Source organism: Genypterus blacodes, unplaced genomic scaffold, assembly GCF_046128005.1.
Source record: "Genypterus blacodes isolate CSIRO-AG114 ecotype Tasmania unplaced genomic scaffold, CSIRO-AGI_Gbla_v1 ptg000143l_1, whole genome shotgun sequence".
In the NCBI taxonomy this organism is placed as follows: Eukaryota; Metazoa; Chordata; class Actinopteri; order Ophidiiformes; family Ophidiidae; genus Genypterus; species Genypterus blacodes.
In genome coordinates this window covers 113284-132851 of record NW_027466945.1, presented here as the reverse complement: position 1 = coordinate 132851, position 19568 = coordinate 113284, and the positions used below count along the sequence as shown (strand labels likewise).

At 42.9% G+C, this 19568-nt stretch overlaps 3 protein-coding genes across 3 annotated transcripts in view; 2 read left to right on the top strand and 1 right to left on the bottom strand.

Moving 5' to 3' along the window:
• eva1aa (eva-1 homolog A, regulator of programmed cell death a) overlaps nt 1-15392 on the bottom strand; it is a 61014-nt gene extending 45622 nt beyond the window's left edge. The window contains exon 1 of the mRNA XM_076165433.1: nt 15060-15392. Coding sequence (XP_076021548.1) covers nt 15060-15168 — 109 coding nt within the window. The 5' untranslated portion in view covers nt 15169-15392. The remainder of the gene's footprint in view (nt 1-15059) is intronic.
• The window catches only part of prdm1c (PR domain containing 1c, with ZNF domain), a 134237-nt gene that overhangs the window by 77332 nt on the left and 37337 nt on the right, over nt 1-19568 (top strand). The window lies entirely within an intron of this gene.
• Nucleotides 15992-18219, top strand: mrpl19 (mitochondrial ribosomal protein L19). The gene is made up of 6 exons (XM_076165252.1): nt 15992-16096; nt 16299-16422; nt 16611-16729; nt 17054-17188; nt 17439-17620; nt 17723-18219. The coding sequence occupies exons 1-6, from the start codon at nt 16018-16020 to the stop codon at nt 17942-17944; spliced, it is 861 nt and encodes a 286-aa protein (XP_076021367.1). The 5' UTR covers nt 15992-16017; the 3' UTR covers nt 17945-18219.

Here is a 19568-nt window from a genome sequence, read left to right as displayed (position 1 = left end):
TCTGCTGGTTTGTTTATTCGGCCATTAAAAGACAGGAGGTTGCGGTCACGATGCTGTTCGTGTACAAGCAGGCCGACCCTTGTCCTGAAGTCGATTGAAAGGCATTTGTGGTCCATTTAATCCATGCAAAAGCAGCATAGGGATTTGTTTTATAGGTAGATACAGACAACTGCACCTGCCTTTTGTATCCCTAAGCCACAACAGACTGGATCATGTGATGTCTTCATTTCAGTCATAATTGGGGCTTCAGCTAGACCCATAATCTTTAAACCGATCATAAAGCGAGAAATCTGAGGCCGCTGTGATAATTAGCTTCTCATTTGTGGTCATATGATGGCCCCGAAATTCTGACCCTGATAAAATGGGGGTCAGCTACGATGGAGATTAGTGACGGACCGCTGTGTTGTGTCAACATGAGAGAGAAAAAGGTCTGTCAGAGAAGGATTTCCTCCTTTGGAATTAGTGATTAGACAAAACCCAGGAGAGTTCTGGTACAAACATTAGCTTACAGCTTTGTGAGTGATTGTGTATGACTTTGTGTGCTTGGAAATATTCATCCACAACAGAGAATTTTGCAATGTCTTACATATAGAGCTCTACCCTCTCTTCCCCAGCTGGAGCCTCTGCTACTATCTCACCTGTCTCCCCTTTCAGGTCAGGCTGGGAGGAAAAACTAACTAATTCTCCTCACGGTCGGCTACGCTGAGGTGTTTAGTGTCAGCTTGGAACGAGCACAACCAGTGTGTTCTCTGACGTGAACGGAGGGAAGGTGGGAGGAAGAGAAGGGAGAGAGGGAGGTTTGACTCCAGAGGCAGTTCAGGTAGAGTTTGTTTGTCTCCTCTAATTGTCTGCTCAGGGCTTCCCCGTGCATTTTGAAAGATACAGCCTCTTCCTATTGGATGAGCACAGAGCAGGAGCAATGCATTGTCCTGTGAAGTGTTAATGACGTTACAATGGTGCATGTGAAGTAAAAAAATTCCCTGTTTTTGTCCAAGTGTGCTTAGATAATTACTGGAGCAACAGCCTGTATGAATGAACAGCTTAAGTTACAACCACTTCAAAGAGCTCAATCATATTAGAAAGATAAATCCGTAACAACACCTTAAAACACATTCCATAAAAATTAACCAACCATGAATTTCTTGAAAGCTACTAAATCAAAGGCTGAATCTTGTTTCATCTTGGTACATTAGGTATTTGGAACTTTACAGTTTCATGACTTTATTGGTGTTATTTTAAGCAAATTATAGCCATCAAACCATCAAATGTTCAAAGATGTAGCGCTGCAGGCCTGGTGCTGCAGAAGGAATTCCCCTTAAGTGGTGATTACTGAGCAGAGCAGAGGTTTCCCTCAAAGATGCAGGCGGCACTCTGGCAACACTCAAGAGAAGACCGTTTCCTAAACGACGTGTGGAGATGAAGAGGGAGAGAGTAGGCCAGAGAACCAGAGACAAAGATGGGTGATAGGGAAGCGAATAGGTTGATCAAGAGAAATACAAAGAGCCACTTCCTACAAAATTAAATGTTATCATTCTGAAAGGAATTTAAGATGGTTGAGGTTTTAGGGGTGATGTGTCCTGCAAAAGTTCATCATACTGGACATGAGAGAGAGAACGACTACTGTGGGGATCTTTAAAAAGAGAAGCCACTGTTTGCAGGATGTGGCTGCAGAAGTCCACTAGTCAGAGTTGGTGGCTTTAGCCCCTGTAGTAATTACTTTCTTCCACAAGCCACCAGGGGAAAGGGCATGATGGGATCACGGCATGATGCAGACCAGGGCCCTGGTTCACATGTGGTCAACAATCTGGGCTCACCTCTTTAGACTCGAGAGCTCAACATACTGTATGACATGTGAGACATGAAATAAGATCCCAGTCCAAAGAAACACACTACTTCACAGCCTATCAACAGAAAGCTGCATGCAAAGGAGGAAAGTACAGGATGTAAAAACAAACTTGTATTGATGTAATTCAATTAAGTAACACTGATGAAGTAAAGTGATGAAGTGCCGCTAATGACGATCAGTTACTCCACACAAACACTGGAATCATGAAATGTCAATCCTGGAGATGTTGGGTCATTGCAATTTTTAATGTGATAAGCACTTAAAATTGATTGACCTGGAAAGGAATTAACAAGTGGGAGATGAAGAAAAGACATGGTATGAAAAGTATGTGATCTATCGCTTAAAAAAAGCATCAGTTTTCTTCTCTCTCTTTGTCTATCTCTCCCTCTCTCAAACTGTCTTCAATGAGCACCGCAAAGTGTTCACCTGCTTCTTCCAAGTGCCAAAATCCAAGCACAGATTCCTCTCCAGCAGCAATGATTAATTAGCTTTACTATGCATTTGAATGAATCTCCATTCCCTCTTCCCACATTTTTGCAGAGCTCCATTTAAACGGCCAACATACATAATGCATTAACCCAAACACACATGCACAAAACCTTAACGCAGTTCCGATGTAAATACAGAGAGGCGCTCATTCACTCGTTTGTACCTAATCAGGCACATCAAAAACATTTGCACGGGTCTGGAATGTTGAGATTGAATAAAAAGTCAAAGTGGAAGTCATACGTGCTGCTATCTTTACCATGCACAGGCAGAAAAACAAAGCCACACAGTATGTCCATGAATTCCTGAACAATTGTTGGAGCTATCTTCTGCCTTTTCCTGGTCACGTCATCAAAATCCACTCTATGTGAGAGATGGCTTGGACAGGTCAAGATATCTCAACTGAACTTTTTTGCAATCACATGTTTCCCTGACTGAGTCTGAATTTAGAGAGCAGTACTTTATATTTTTAAAGTACTTTATACAATTATGTCAACAATTAATACAATTAATATAAGACAATATACTGTATGTAATGCCGGAATGAGCTCAGTATAAGACATATGAGTCCTGACCCTAGTTTCAGTGTAAGTCGTTTGATGGTTAAAGAAGGGGGGAAAAAATGGGGAAACATGCATTCTTCAAATACACTGCATTCCACCAATTACAATCCATGAGTCCTTCTACTACAGTCACATTTGGGATTAACCTTGTTTCTTCCTAATCTCACTATTGGACAGAGATGGAAAATATATTTGCAAGTGCATGAGTTAAAATTGGCATAAATAAGAGCAAGATTACCATTTAAATGACTGAATGGATAGCTCAGTAAAACGCTTTCAATTGCAGCAAGTAAGAGTCTTGCCATTTTGGAAGTTCTACTCCCTTCACCAAGCAAGAGTAACAGGAGGGGTGGAGGAGGGAAAGAGAAAATCCACATCTGCAATATGTTCAGTTTAAATACAGTAGGTGACTTGGTTGTACATGACAGGCAGCATGTTGTGTGTGTGAGAAAGGAGGTCACTATTGTAATGACAGTGTTAATGGGTGACACGTGATGGCTGTAAGTACGGCTGTGGTATAGACTTTCTAGTGTACTTACTGAGCGCATAACACACACACACACTGTACAAACCGCTATGAAATGGGGGCGGGGGTCAGCTGAAGGGGCTTACTCACATGAGGCTGGTCTCCTGGATTTAACCCCAGCAGAGAATATAGTTCAGTTATAGTTGAAAGCTTGTATGACTTTGCACTAAAATCAAACTAAGCCCACTCCGGAAAACAAGGCTGCCCTCCTTCAAACTGTGAGTCAGCAAGTATTTCCGATAGGCTTCATTTAATGGCAGAAATGGATGAAGAGATTGGTGGGAGACAAACGAGAGCAGATCAGAGGCACCAAGGGAAAAGAACAAGGAGAGAAGGAGACGAGATGAAGGCTGCATAAAGTCATAACTTGCATGATGGGATCCACATTTTTCACATTGTTTAAAATTCAGTAATGTATTTCAACCATGTCCCACGTATTTGTTGAACTGACTGACCACCAGTGTCCAGATTTTCTCTTCGATCACCACACACGTCTATCTCGTGGTGTGTATCAACACTTGCAGGGGTGGGCCTTCTTAATTGCTATGATTGAGTTGCTCCCACACTCTTGCTTCTTCCCCCAAGAGACGAAGAGCCCGAGCGGCTGAAGTCATTAAACCTGGAGACACAAACACAAACACTCTGCTTGCCTGGTCCCTTCCTCCTCCCCCCGACCGCTGAGCTTTCTCACACCTACACAAACACACACACACATGAACCCTTAACATTCTGGACATGAACAACAAACCTTTACCCACAACAACCCTCAGTTTTCCTACACACAGCCTATTTATTTGTTCATGTCATGCTCTGTGCATCCAATATGTAAAGTGAACTTATTTGAGTGTGTTGTGACCTAAGACTCTGAAACTCTGACCACCAAATGTGAGTCAAACAGTGAAGAAAAGCATTAAATGACTTTTGGCTCTGTCTGTCGGAAGTCATTCCTACAGAGAGATTTCCATTGATTGTAACAAATTCATCCAATGACATTTCACACACTGCATCGACTACAGACAACAACTTAACAGGCAGTTGACCTCAGATTGATGTCTTGCCATAGCAACCGTTAATGAATCTTAATCCCCACGCATCATGAAGTGCATTAAGCTGTTACTACAGGCCTGCTGTCAAGACAATAAATCCCGTAATTACTCCACTTTGCCTGCACTCTCTGCAGTGTAGTGTCTCTGGGTTGGCAGAAACACTGCAGTCACCACTTTTCATTAATTGAAACACTGTGCTTTGTAAACACAGAGCATTTACTGTATATTAGGTGGTGATGTGTATAGACCTACATGATTAAACCCTGGAACCATCATATAAATGGGCAAAATGCAGTCAGAATGTTCATTATCCTGAGTCAAGCAGGGTTTGAATATGAAAGTGGTATTTGATAACAGCATGATGTCTATTTTCTAAACCAAAGTGCTTTTTTTGACAATTCCAAAACTAAGGTTGAGCTTTAAATTGTAGTTAATAAAAATAAGGGCTGAAAGGGTGTAATCGTGTAATACATCCAGGAGAAATCTGTGCCCTGAAGGGGAACATTAACAGAGCGGCTCCGCTTGCTTCTTCAAATCCACATACACTAAAGAAAACAAATCCATGCTAAAAGGTCGAACTTAAAGTAAACCGCACGAGGAGCTTACTTTAGAATTACAACTTAATGACTTGAAAGCAAGGTTTGAGTTTCCCACATTAGCCAACTCCTGCAGACAATGTGAGGACATCCACCTGTGGGTCTGTTGTCTAAGCCCTTCCCGAGGGGCTATGAAACATCTGCCAAGCTTGAAGATCGCTTCACAGTTGGAAAGTAGCCGCTAAGTCTCCCCCCGGGAATCCCCGAAAACAAAACACAGGTCCCTCCCCTGCCCTCACATGCCCCCTGTCAGCACGTGCCTCTCCTCATAACCCTTAAGGGTCAAAGGCCACTAGGCAAGGAGACACTTTTACGCTGAGCTTCTGAGCATGTGTGCGTTATGTGGTTCTTATCATTTAGTGGGATGGGATATTGGGGTGAAGGGTGAAAGGGAGAGGGGTGTAGAGGTTCCGGGAAACACCCTCCCTGTTGCTTGCATGACCAGACGCCCACAAACACACACACGCACACACACACACACTGGAAGAAGAAAGTGTGTGACAGAATGAAAGAGAAAGCAGGGATGGGGGGAAGAGAGAGATCTGTCATTTTAATGGTGACATTTACGGTGTGAAAGAGTTGGGTGGCAGCCAGACTGGCTCATTACTAACCACAGTCCAGCCAACAGTGGACAGATGCATCAGTGTGTGAGAGCTGTATTGTCACATAGTTAGAGACAGATGTATCCTTATTGAGTCAGCCCCGCCATAATGGATTGGCTTTATCTGGTTGGTGGGGTGGAGCGGAAGTAGCCTCAGGACAGGTTAATCCTTAATGTCAAATATGCGTTCACTTCTGCTCTATAATATATCCAGGGTGCAATGTTAGGGCCAAAACATGAACAAATCTCTTGTCGTTACTAATATGGCTACAATTGAAGAGATTACTGCGCTTTACTTCTGACAACGGCAAACAAACAGCGACACCGTTGACAATGGAGATGGTGCGTGAAGCAATTAAACAAATCCAGCTGTGCTCAGTCAGCGTGTCCTGGAAATGTAGACAAAGATCACACTACTGCCCTCACAGTTCATTGTAGGTGTTGCACCTGACAAACACAAACAAATGCAGTCAATAGATAATTCAAATATCCGCATTTTGACCATGGTAAATAACAACTATAAAAAGTACTTAGTAGAGGAAGAGGAGTGATATCACGACATGAAGCTGCTATAGTGGGCAGTCCCCCCTGTTGCTCAGAACATGCACCATCCGCAATCATGTATGGAGGCGTGTAACTGTCTGAATCTGAAGGCAAACAACTGTGATTTCTGAGACTAAAAAGTAAAACCCTCTGTCTACTTCCTGTCTGGGACAACTGTGACACAGTAACTGCATTAGCCTCTCACGTGCGCCATAATTTCTTTGTCTTTCTCTACGTCTGCCTCCGTCCACACCCATCCTCACAAACCCCACCGACACCCTCGAACAAACCACTTCATCACTTTTAATGCATAAACCGTGACAGCGAATACCTCTATCAAGGTTCAAACACAGAAAAAGGAGAGGTATTTCCTTCAACAAAAAAAAGTGGGAGTGGGTGGGCACTGAAGGGTGGGGCCTTCTGGAGACTTAGCAAGCTTATCTGAGGGCCCGCGCTGTGAAAACAAGCAATGACACAACTCCAGAGGCCTGCAGCATGACCACAGGAAGATCCCCTTCCATTTACAACAATCCCAGACACACCTACAGGAATGACATTCACAGTTTCACAGTGTTAAGGAGAGCACAGTTGGAAAAAGTATTCCTTTGAAAGACGAGCCAGAATAATTCAGACTGAGAAGAACTTTCAGGGCAAGGATCAAGATGCTCCATTCAGGCTCTCTCTGTGTGTCTTTGTGCAAGGCCCCCCAAGGCAATCTTTTCTCTTTCTACTTCTGGTATCTAACTCGGGTTATAATTGGCCCAAATATCACATGGCTGGTCGTGGCTTTTGGTCCATTCATGATTTCCTTTTCTGATGGAGCAACTAAAGTATAGCCCCATTAGCCAACTCCTGTCTCCATCGATTGTACGCCTCTTTCACTGCTACCTTTGGTAGCAGGTGACCATTTTTTGCTTCTCCTCCAGTTTGAAAGGCCTGTACTGCATGCTGGGTTTTAAGTACGTGTTCACTGGCCTGTTCTTTTGTTATGTAGTCCTTGTCTTCTGGAGAATGCTGGGGCCTTTAGTGTTTTCAATCCAGCAAACCTGTGTGTCTTTGGATAAGCGCTTGGAGAACACACAGTACCATCTCTGCAGAACGTTCCCAGTCAGAACCGAACCCAGATCTTGCAGTTGACAAATTCCACTACCATAATCACACAACAAGCCAACCATCAAGTTACAAGTTAAGTCACCTACATTTATGGGGGCAATCCTAACAGGTAGAATAGTGAACAGACGTAGGAATGGAAGATGGAACCTTGGGCGTCGCAATCAGGGTACAAATCCCTGATCACTGATGCCCAAAAACATTTTTAACAAGTCTTAAAAAGCTTCGAGACGTGAAAGATAACGACCACTGGCAACAGAGTTTATCAGCTGTAGCTAAATAATGGTAAGTCCTTGAGTTGAGCCACTCCATAAACGGAAATTCTCATTCTGGTTAATGAGCTTTCTGCATCCTCGTGTCTCTACTCTAAAAACAAAACAAGCACTGCTTCCTCGTGCACCACAACACCACAAACTCATCAACCCAGCAGAGATGCAATTTGCTTAGTCAGATCAGTAGCCAAAAACCTGTATACAATACTGAAAGAAACTGTTCAATCATAGATAGAATAGATTCAATAAATAGAGTGCTGTTGTTATTGTTGACATTGGGATGACATCACGCTGGTAATGGAGCAAACTTTTATGGGGCACAAATGAGTCATGCTTACACTCCCTCCTCTAAGTGTGTGTGTTGCAAGTGTGTCCCCCCCGCTCCCTCCCCTTACCTGAGCTCACCAGAGGGGCCAGTAAGCATCAGATTATCCGTGCTTTTGGGAGCAGGCTGCTGTAGCGTGCTGTAATGCAGACTGTCAGTACGACACAGTTGGGGGGCCTACACAATGCCTCCTTGTTCAGACTGGCCCTTCTGTGCCCCACCTCTTTACCTCTCCATCTCTCATTCTCTCTTGCTTTCCCTCTAAAGGGTCTAATCAAATCAGAAAAACTGAGCACTGTTCTTTCATTATCCTGTGCTGAAGAAAACACGAGATGAGGAGAGCGGCGAGGGCTGAAGGATGAAGGGAGAAGAAAAAGGCAAGGGGGCTGGTTCAAGGCGGACACACCGACTTCAAAATCAAACATAAATCAGCTCACAGGCAGCAGAGTGAGGGAGACTGAAAAGTGAGAAAAAGAAGGAGACAGGGGTAAGGAGGGTGGGAGTGGGGGGCATCAAAGCATGAGATTCTCCAAGCTGCACAAGCACAAACTTGAAGTTGCCGCCTACAGAAATGCGCCCAGTTCTTACTGGGCATTGGTCATGTGTCAAAGCTTGTGCTGTCAGAGCAGCTAAGCGTTGGAGCAAAAAAAATGGCATGTTTTCACACAATGTGCACAGTAGTGTTGGAGCAAAGGGAAGCAAAAGTGGATGACGGTGTGTTTCATGCACGTGAATGGATTGTTGGAGCATGGAAATCTGTACAACCTGTCCCATATAAACTGGATGGTTCAAGTCTCTGCTGACTTGCAGAAGCAGGTCTCAACCGTTGCTATGTTTATTTTTCTATTAGACCTTCAAACAATGTCTTATCTGATTCTCAGCGTACTGTCTGTTCTCCATGTGAATGACGTTTACTTGGAAAAATGCAGTCTGTGTTCACAATATGACAAATGAGCCCCGCGTTCCTAATTGATTACAAAATTGTTGCCTGAAAAGAGCTGAGACGAGAAGAACCTTGATAACTGTAACCTATAGCGACGTGCAGCAAGATGCCAGGATGTCACTCAAAAATCCTCCTCACACCTTTCACTATGGCGATGGGGCATGTGCAAACACACGCCTGCAATGTCAACATACTGTAGATCCTCGCAGTTAAATGTTTTAGAAATTAGACAGCCCCCTACTCTCCCCAATAACAGTCATTATTACAACACTAGAGTGAGTTTGGGATTGAGAGAAGTCAATGCAAAATAATGATTATCACATTAAGAGCTGACTGGCTGATTATAAACCTTGATTAAGAAAGAGAATTACACATCCACCGCACCTCAGCTGGTAGTTAAAACCCAGCCTGTGTTGGTAATTGAGGTTAAGGTACTGAATTTTAAACTGTTATTAAGGCAAAGTCTGGGCTTCGTTTACGGGTTTTACTCAAAATTGAGTTGCCATGAGTTATCCACTATTTAAATTAAAGTGGCACCTGCTCTCACTCATGTTATTGTAATTTTGGTGAATTTCTTGCAGCCCATTCTCGGTCAGCACTCTGATAACACATCACTACATTGCTAAAATGCCGAGTGAGCAACTGAGCAAGTGACTTCACACCTGTGGCCCTCAAAGCAACAGTTCATTCATGAACTAATGAATTCATTCAGTGGGAAATTCTACTTTGTCTTTGATTAGAAAGAACACACATGGATGAAACTCTCCTTATTTCATGGATATACTATCACATTCAAGCAGAACATTGACTGAAAAACATAGTGTGACCTACTTGTGAGTCTGTGTTGTTGTGTATGTGTTGTTGCCAAATTACTTATCAAGCATTACCTTATTCCGGATGTGCTCTCTTCCCACACATAGTTTGGCAACAAGATAAACTGATTTTGATTTGATTGGTGGACTTTAATATGGTTTATAAGCCAGGACTTGAAGGAGCAGGCACACAGATTTGTCTTTAAGGGATCTTTTACCACTTGAATCAAAATGCATTGTACTGTATATCCAGATATGTTGTCTGGATAAGGAAAACTACATGCTTATGGGTTAAAGCAGTGGTTCCCAAACTTTTTCAGCAGGGCCCCCCTTTTACAGATCAGAATTGAGGTCTTCACTGACAACATCCACAGACTGTGACACAACTGTTACACAACACTTGCTGCTTAATTGGTCAACATCAGCATGTTATCGAAGCACCCATATCAACTTTTAGGTAATTGTATTCTATATAAATAAGCACACCTCCACACTAGAATAAGCACTTTAATTTGCTGTAGCTGTTGTAGTGCAGCGTGGGATAATTAAATTACCTCGTGTTTACCTCACATAAGCAGAGCGGAAGAGTCGTTTCCTGTCATAAACAGGCATCTCTCATCACCAACACCACTTTGTTCCGAGACATGTTGTCAAGCTTTGTCTGAGTTGGTGTGTGCGTGTGTGTGTTTATTTATGGACTTATTTGTAGCCAGGAGGAGGAACTTACACAGTAGGTCATGTCTTTCATCACTATAATGTCAGACTTCCACCCTGCTACCAAAATTACACACACACACACACACACACACACACACACACACACACTCACACATACACACGTGCAGAGAGGGACACACTTTCAAATCCTTGTTACATTTCCAATCTGGTTATGGTGATGTATCTTGTTGCTGCAAAAAGTTTGAACAGGGGATTCACACTGCTATATATAACCAATATTTCTCAGCTATTGCTACATCTTGCATGAAGATAAGGTCACGTTTACAAAATAAGGATCGAACAAGTCACCATTTTTCTACATAAATATATTTTCCAAAGGTGCTATTGACATTAAATATTCTTTGTGTTCAATACTTTTGCCCCTGCGTTATTTCATATTATTACACATAACTTAATTTCTGAACTTATTTGTTTTGGTTTCTTTGTATATATGGATTACTTGGGTTGTTACCAACATCGTGTTCAATACTTATTTTACCCGCTGTAACTTCCGCTTTGCCATTTTCTATACTATTGTCTACTGTTCTACACAAAACACTTCTGTCTCATTCATTACTCAAACATACAATACATCAATCTTTCACCTTAAATTGCAAGAAAACAATAAGGGTTTTATAAATACATTAATTTACTTATATAGTGAAGTCACTCAGGTAATAGCAACAAAATGTACACACTGAGAGAATCTTTCACCCTGCAATCTGCAGTTCTAAGAGCTTTAATCCTATCAAAATCTGTCAGAATCCTTTCACTCAATTCACTCCTTTGGGAACTTCATTCAGAGCTGCTCTCTGAAGACACTCCTCTCTATTCAGTGAGAGAGAAAAGCAGCCTTATGCCAGGCCCGCGCTGTCTGCAGAGCCGCCTGCCTACGCCGCAGTAGACAAAACAAGCGGGAGGCAGGATTTGTTTAGACAGAGCTCACCTGGCGCACACAGACATAGAAACAGTGATCAGACAAGCCCCAGGGAGGAGTAGCATCAAGCAAGGAGGCAGGGAGGAGGAGGAGGAGGAGGAGGAGGGGGGGAAGGCAGAGGAGCTGATGAGTGTGTGTGTGTGTGTAGGGGGAGTGAAGGGAAGGTGCTAAGAGGGGAGCTGTGCAGCGGGAGCATGGGGTTCAGTGTGCTCCCCTTATCCAGGTCCACTCAAAAATCTGCGGATTAAGATTAAAGGGGCCTCGAGTGGCGCTCAGTATTAAGTGAAAGGGTGTGTTTGTGTGCGTGTGTGTGTGTGTGTGTGCGTGCGTATGGGGGGGCAGGCAGTAGTAGCCTAATCCAGTACTTGCCCATAGGGTTTTGGTCATAGTTGAGTTTGCATGTTCGTGTATGTGCTGGCACGCAGCGTCAGATTGAGTTTAGACATCTTGTCCATAGGGAAGCAATCAGCTGATCTGAAGTTTTTGTGTGTAATTATGTTTTAAATTGACTGAAAAAAAGTATAAACAAAAGCTGCATCAAAAAGCAGAAACTCAAAATGTCTGTATGTGATCGATTAATCGCTGAAACCAATGTCGTGAACAGAATTCTTTATATAACTGATAAGTGTCGTTCTTCTATAAAACTACCCAACATCTTCAACCTCTTGGGGTTAGATTTTGTAGAATGATTCCCCCTTTTGCCCCGTGGTCAACATGTGTGACGGGATCGACAGGAGGACACAAAAGCAAGATGGATGATAAGCCCCCTAAACCCCCCACACATACACATTAGTTAGTCTGATTTGACCTCAGTTGACCCCTTTGGCCCTTAACAGCCTCACATCTCATTGACTGAGTTCAACTGGGTTTTGTTCGAGGTTTTATGACACAGAAAGAGAAGAAAAGTGTCTTCACTGTAGCCTGTAGGGAATGTTCCACATTTCGTCCATCAATTTGGTGTTTATCAACCCCCGATAAACGACGTAGTGGCTCTAAAACTGTCTCCAGTTCAATTTTTAGTTTGTACTTTGATTGATGGACGCATGTGAGCTTCAGTCCAGTCGCTCAATTCCTGTTATTGTTGCAGCCATTAATCGCAATCATCACTTCCAAGCTGACTCCTATATCAAACATATGAGAATCAATTTTAGTTCAAACTCACACATATACACACACACACTGTATATGTTTGTGATGGGATACGGTCCAGATTTTGTATTAAAAAGGAAACAAAATCAAAATTCAATTAAAAATCAAATCTAAAACTATAAATGCTTAATGTTCTGTTTTCCATACTTTCCCTCGTTTTATAGTGTAAAAAAAATAGAGCAGAATTTTGAGTTGAACGCTGTCAAAGTTGCGCAACTTGAGATTCAAACCAAAAGCAATCCAGTAATACAAACTCCTTCCGTTCTGTGACATATTTGCATCAACATCTAACACATTTGAATGTTCCTGCCTACACACCTCTTTAGGCAAACTCCAAGTATGGAGCTGGTGAGGGCCAACATCATGTTTCCTGTTTGGGCCTGACACTCACGTACGTCTCATACGTTTACATCCGCTCAATACTATTGATTCATATAGTGTTAAGTGTTTTACAATTATATATCTGGGTCTGTTACATGGACAAGCATACTTCAATTTGTGCCAATTTCAATCACATCAACTTGTACACATGAAGTGTATGATGTAAACAAACTGATAGCAGGTCAGTCAGAAGACAGTGAGCTTTTCAGAAGATGACATGTTTTCACTGCATGTGCACAGTAGGGCTACAGCAAAGGAGAGTAGAATTTTTTATTTTATTTTAAACCTTAAGGTATCTCAACTTGAACCAAACTCAACACCTCTAATTAACCATGCAGGCAAGTGTGGATGATTACAGAGGCAGTGATGAAATTAAATTACCCCCCAACGCCATTTGTTTTCATTTCAGGATTAGGCTCAAACATGAAATACAAAACTGCTTTGATGAACTCTCCCAACAATACAAACATACTGGAGATTCAAGCGCACACACACAGGCATTTAACCACCATCAACACTGTGACTAAACGGTCTGCTCGCTCCTGCGCCTTGAGGTTAGTCCACATGACTGAGTGGTTTGCCTCTGTTTCTGTCTGCCTCCTCTCTTTCACCATCACAGATCCAACCATTGACAGACACGGGTTGGACTGACAGATGTTCGGATCTAACCCTGCTACTTCTGTCACCCGGCATGCTCTGGCAGCACCTGTCAATCAAAGTGCTGCTCTTGGTCTCCAGGGAGACTCCAGCTGGTCAAGAATGTGTGGACTGAAAGATTTCTTTGTCCCTGAGGTATTCTGAGACAAAGTCCTTTCTCCTTTCATTCACACCGATGCTTGGTCAGCATTTTTGTGGGAAAGCATCTCGCACACACCCCGAGTGGGCCGAGAAAATTGCATGTGTAGATTTGACATCAGTGTCCCTACAGAGCCTTCACTCACATTTACTAAAGAGAAGAAATTTCAACCTGCAAACCAGGTTGCTTCCCCGCCCCATAGGAAAAAATGTAAAATGAGATTTCAGCAAATTCAATGCTTCCTGTTTGAATATTCACACGTAAGCCACAGCCTGAGATCCAAAGAGAAATCTGAAATCAACAGGTTTTAGTATTCTTTGCTGCTATATTAACAAAACAAACGGTCAAAACATGCACACAACTTACAAAAATCCACTTTCACTACACTCATCTCACTTGAGCGACCAGTTAGGGCAGGCACACACACATATACATACACATTTAGTCTTCAGCACATCTTCCTGTAGTGTTAGTTAGCTCGTTTCTAATCATTAGACTCATTAGAGACCAATTAACACCCACACAATGCTGCCTTCCAGTTTTATAGCACTGTAAACCAAAACCTGTAGGCTTAATGCCTTTGGGCCCAGCAGCACAGAGCTAAACAATATAGAGAAATGAATTAGAATGAGTTACTACTATTTGTTACCTGGTGCATTTACCTTAGCACACATGTGTATTCCATCACAAACAAACAGAAAACAAACATGATTTCCCAGCCTCATATTTGACTTCACTCTTCCATTTGAATTATGGATGAAGCAGGTCTAGACAATAGTTTCCATCTAGTAACACATTAACTCCCATTATCCTCTGTCTTTATCTGCAGTTGCATTTATAGGATGTGTGTTCTGTGTTGCAAATCTAAGGCAGCGCTGATTGGACAGACAACCCATAAATCCCTGGGTTTTGGTTTTGAGAATGAGAACCTGTTGTTAGAAGTGTGTATGCATGCATTGTGGGTCATTCTCCAACAAGTGTGTCAAAATCTGCCCCCCCCCCCAAAATAGAAGATAACCATAGTAACATACGGGTGTTTTCCGCATGTTAAAGTTGTGTTCAGTCTGGATTTTTCAGCCGCTTGAAATCACTTGAGGGTACATGCTGCAGCACGCCACAGGCACGGGTCCTACACACACTCCACTCTAATCACATTGCTGTAATACTACTAGGATGTGTGCATGCGTAGCTTTGAGATATTTGACTTTATTGTGGTATTAAATGGTTTGATATCGTGCTGTGATAAGCATGATCGCTACTTTTCCATTGTAGAGCAGCATGGGACCGATTTCCCTTTATCGTTATTATCAGATTGGATCAGGTGAGATTGATCAAGATTAGGAAATCGTTCTTTCAATCAACAAACAAAATAGAAAGGACAATTAATGATAATAAATGATGATTCCCAACCTGTAAAGTCTGAGGATCCCTGGGTGAGATCGCAGAGGGCGGCCAGGCACGTTATTCCCAACAAGAGCGAAAAACTGACGGCTGGGAAAGTTCCATCTGAGAGGAACATCCTTGAAGCCTCACAGTTTTGGAGTTTCCCCGTAGCAGTAGAAAGTCCACCATCGGCTCCAGGGGGTTCACTTTCTGCGTCGTTTGCAGGAGATGAGGCTTCCCATGGTCTCTGCGTTTCACCTCATCCTCCCCCTGCACACGGAGTGAGACTAGGATCGAGGTTTGTGTGGGTGGCTGCGGTGGCTCACAACTCTGGGAGCGTTTGTAACTGCGTGTTGTGTGTGTGGGGTTGTGCATGTTGTGGTGGCAGGCAGCCCACCTGAGGACCGTCACTCCCCCGAGGTCCCTGCTGCTGCACACAAACACAGCAATCACATCATGATATTTAAAAGAATATACAACAACAAACTGTTAAATACGTATTAGTCTGTTAATCGATTATCCCTATATTGCCGTTATATCAGAAGTGTGCGTCACAATCTGACATTTCTAAATGATGTAAGTTGTTTTTAGGTATTTCATGGGTACAAATATGGATTCTCAGCAGTACACACAAACCAAAATGCAGCATATAACAATCAGCAGGATCATTATCAATCCCAATCATTTCCTTTTCCATAATGTTTGAATGCTATTTAACGCAAACAACATGAACATTTACATTACAAAGATTAGTTAACATTTGCGTAACACTCTTTTGTCACTGATTCACGATATTTCTTTTAGAAAAAATCAGGTACTTATTAATTTGATAACCCATCTGTGCAATTAGTACTATACTGTACAACATATGGAACGTTGCTGCCATCTTGTGACAGATTTATAAACCACATGGCAAACGCGTTACACACATTTCAGCCCTGCGCGGCTTCCGTACCGCTTTCCATGTGACAACAGAAGGTCAAACATGGCAGCTTACGCTAAGGGACTCGACAAACTGATGTCTTCCTTACGATTGTTAAGAAACCTTCAGCGCACAAATGAACGTAAGTCAATTGAGAGCTGTACTTTCTTCGTAATATTATTTAATTTGCTGTCCGGTAGCGAAAAAGGGTAAAGTACAGCGAGAGCTAACTAACAAGTAGCAGACGTCGGTGTGTTATAGCCTCACGCTTTGTCCTTATTTGTCCTTTTAATTTAATGTATTTAGTAGTAGTTGTTCAATATGTTATATTGTTTATTTTGCAGGGTTTTTATCTACATCTGTATGTCGTCTTGGTGCGGGCCCAGGCGGGGAGCAGCCACCCAAATTCATGCCTCCACCTAAACCAGTCATCATAGACAAGACGCAGAGTGTGGCGTCTCTACGGAAGTAAGACCAAGAGTTTACTTACTATTCACGAATTCATGAAGGTGTTACACTAATGACCTGTAAAAACAGACAAGTGAAGAGAGAGATATGAAGAATATACTCTCTCTCTCTCCCTCTGACTCTGACTCTCTCTCTCTCTCTCTCTCTCTCTCTCTGACTCTATGACTCTTCGTCTTCTTCTTCTCCAGGTTTCTGAGCCCAGAGTTTATTCCTCCTCGACAGAGAACGAATCCTCTAAAGTTTGCCATGGAGCGCAAAGACATGATCCGCAGACGGAAAGTCCTTAACATTCCCGAATTCTACGTGGGTAAGAAGCCAGCGTAAATAATCTCCAGCCACGTTCCCACAGAAAAAAACACTACATGTGTGCGTCTGTAATCTTTAACATTATCCCTAATCAATGATCCGATGCATTCAAGATACACTTAAGCAACTAATATTACAATTGGACACAACTTCAACCCCTTTTCAGCACAAAAGATATGATGTCATGCAAATCAAAACGATGCAGTGTTTATAGTGAAGCAGACTCTGTTAAATGTTGCGTTTAAACAAAAAAGGCATCAATACCTTTGTTGTACTTTCTTGGCATGTTTTACACACTTTTGGGACTAATGGTGGTTTCTTGAAGGGAGCATCCTAGCCGTGACCATGGCTGACCCTCATGCCAGTGGGAAAGCAAACCGCTTTGTTGGCATCTGTATCAACAGGGGAGGCAAGGGACTGGGAGCCACATTCGTCCTGAGGAACATCATCGATAACCAAGGTGAGCCTAAAAGTTCCTTGTGTTCCTGTACAAAGTAGACGGTCTTTGTGGATTCTAATAATAATAATTCTAGTAATGTCTAATGATCTGTGACTCCCTGTCCCTGAACCATTGTGACCTTAAGATACCTCAGTCAGAAAGTGGTCTAATAGCTTGTATGTGACTTGCAGACGTGTTATTTACTGTTGCTTCAAGTCAGAATTCTGTTTCAGTGATGAGGTCACCACTTTCCTGTCTGTGTGTGTCCCAGGTGTGGAGATCCGCTATGAGATGTACAGCCCTCGTGTCCAGCAGATTGAGGTGCTGAAGCTGGAGAAAAGGCTGGACGATGACCTGATGTACCTGAGAGACGCACTTCCTCATTACAGCACTGTGGACCCAGACATCAAGCCTGTGCCCTTCCCTCCCACTGGAGAGGTGCCGGTCAACAAGGTGAGAGTCCCTCGAGAAACCGACAGGAGATATTAAAAAAAGGAAAAACAACCAAAATGTAGTAGAGTTACACTGCTAAAAAGTTTCTGTTTATTCTACCAGCTCAAGGTGAAGATGCGTCCAAAGCCGTGGTCCAAAAGGTGGGAGCGCCCCAAGTTCAACGTCCAGGGCATCCGCTTCGACCTGTGCCTGACCCCGGAGCAGATGGAGCACGCCCAGAAGTGGGCACAGCCCTGGGTGGAGTACGACATGCTGAAGGAGTACGACACCTCCAAACTCGAGGAGCAGATCCTCCGTGAGGTCCAGCAGGAGACCAGCAAATGAAGAGGGTCAATGGAGTACGGACATCATTTACTTTTCCCACGAAAAACACGGCAGGTGTGCACGGATTTGGGACACGCAGGAATGTGACAACTGGAAGTTCATCCAGGAGGTTGACAGCGGTCTCGTCATTGGACATATGGAGGAATCTGCGTGGAAAGTCGAGGGGTTACGCCATCTTTGTTTGTCACCTGTACATTGAGTCTTTGTCCATAGCTCTGAAGTATCACCAGTAAGCAGATCCATTTTATTTCTAAAATAAAATCTGTTCCGATGAAGTGATTATTGAGCTCTTGAAGTACTGAGTGTGTTCTCCCCTGAGTGTGTACAGTAAAGTGTATTTAAATGTTCCTAACTCCACCAAGGAGGTCGTGTTTACACCTACGTCTGCTCCTTAGGTAGCAAGATGTGGTCGGAGGTTGGGTGCTTGGCAACATGGTAGAAACCATTACAATTTGGTGCAGATCAACATCCAGTAACAAATTGGACAAACTTTTAAATCATTAAAAAAATGTCCTACTTTCTTAATATGTACTACATCAGTATCAAGGAACAAATCTCGGACCGGACTGATAAAGTATGCTTGGGCAAGGAACGCACTAGTAGAATTGCTGTCTACTAATAAGCACTACAAAAACATATGAACACATCTAATCATCCAGAGAACGTTGTGATCTTATAGCCCCTAGGATTTTGTCTTACTTTGTTCCCCCTCAGTGTGCACCCTGTGGCACCCTGCTTCCCAACGCAGTAGTAGAATACCTGCACGTCACCTGAAGTAATACCCCTACTCGACACTAGGTGACAGTATTCATCTACAGACTTTGCTTTTTCTACCAGGGGGTTGCGTAACAGCCTTTGTTGGGTGCTGTGTGAGAATGTTTTGAGGGAAAGATCCTACGATACAGATGAAAGAAATGTTGTAGTATATGAGTAAAAGGAATGATCAGTGTACCCTGCACTTTGGGAAAAAACCTGGAATTCAAGGAGCAAACAACAAGGACACCCAGTAGCATTTTACTGTTGTGGATGGAAAATTGTGGTGTTGAGATGGTATGTTAGAGCAGCACTTGGGTAGTATAAAAACACTTGGACTCCTTATGTTATGTCTGCACGCTGTGTGTGTATGTGTGTCTGAGTGTGTGTGTGTGTGTGTGTGTGTGTGTGTAAACACCCTGAATGAGTCCCTGCACTCTAATTTCTCCATATTACAGGATGAGACGTGGAGAAAATGGTCTCTAATACAGGAGTAGCAGATGTTTACTGAGCTCATTACGGACCACACAGCGTCTCAGTACAGAGATACAGGCAGATAAAGAGAGAGAGTATTACCATTACATTTTACAGTCCTGAAAGCTGTCAAGTGCTTTTAACATCAAAACACCAATTCACAGACTATTGAGAAGAATTTATGATGTGTGATACGAATGTCAAATGGGTTACTTAACCTCCGGGGGAGAAGATTACCCACTTGTTGATCCTCTGCAGCAGCCGTTCTCAGTCCCGGAGCTTTGTGAGCCACAGAGCTGCATATTTTCCATCAACCCACAGCTGATCTGCAGGGCCGACCGCAAGGACCAACCGCTGCATTTACACCCATCCTCAGTCTCCACCTCACTTAATATCA

Bases quoted from the DNA above. Each gene is read 5' to 3' on its own strand.
- mrpl19 (XM_076165252.1), top strand. From the start codon at position 16,018: ATGGCAGCTTACGCTAAGGGACTCGACAAACTGATGTCTTCCTTACGA. The intron at 16,097-16,298 runs GTAAGTCAATTG...TTTATTTTGCAG, and splicing joins CCTTCAGCGCACAAATGAAC to GGTTTTTATCTACATCTGTA. The intron at 16,730-17,053 runs GTAAGAAGCCAG...GGTTTCTTGAAG, and splicing joins CATTCCCGAATTCTACGTGG to GGAGCATCCTAGCCGTGACC.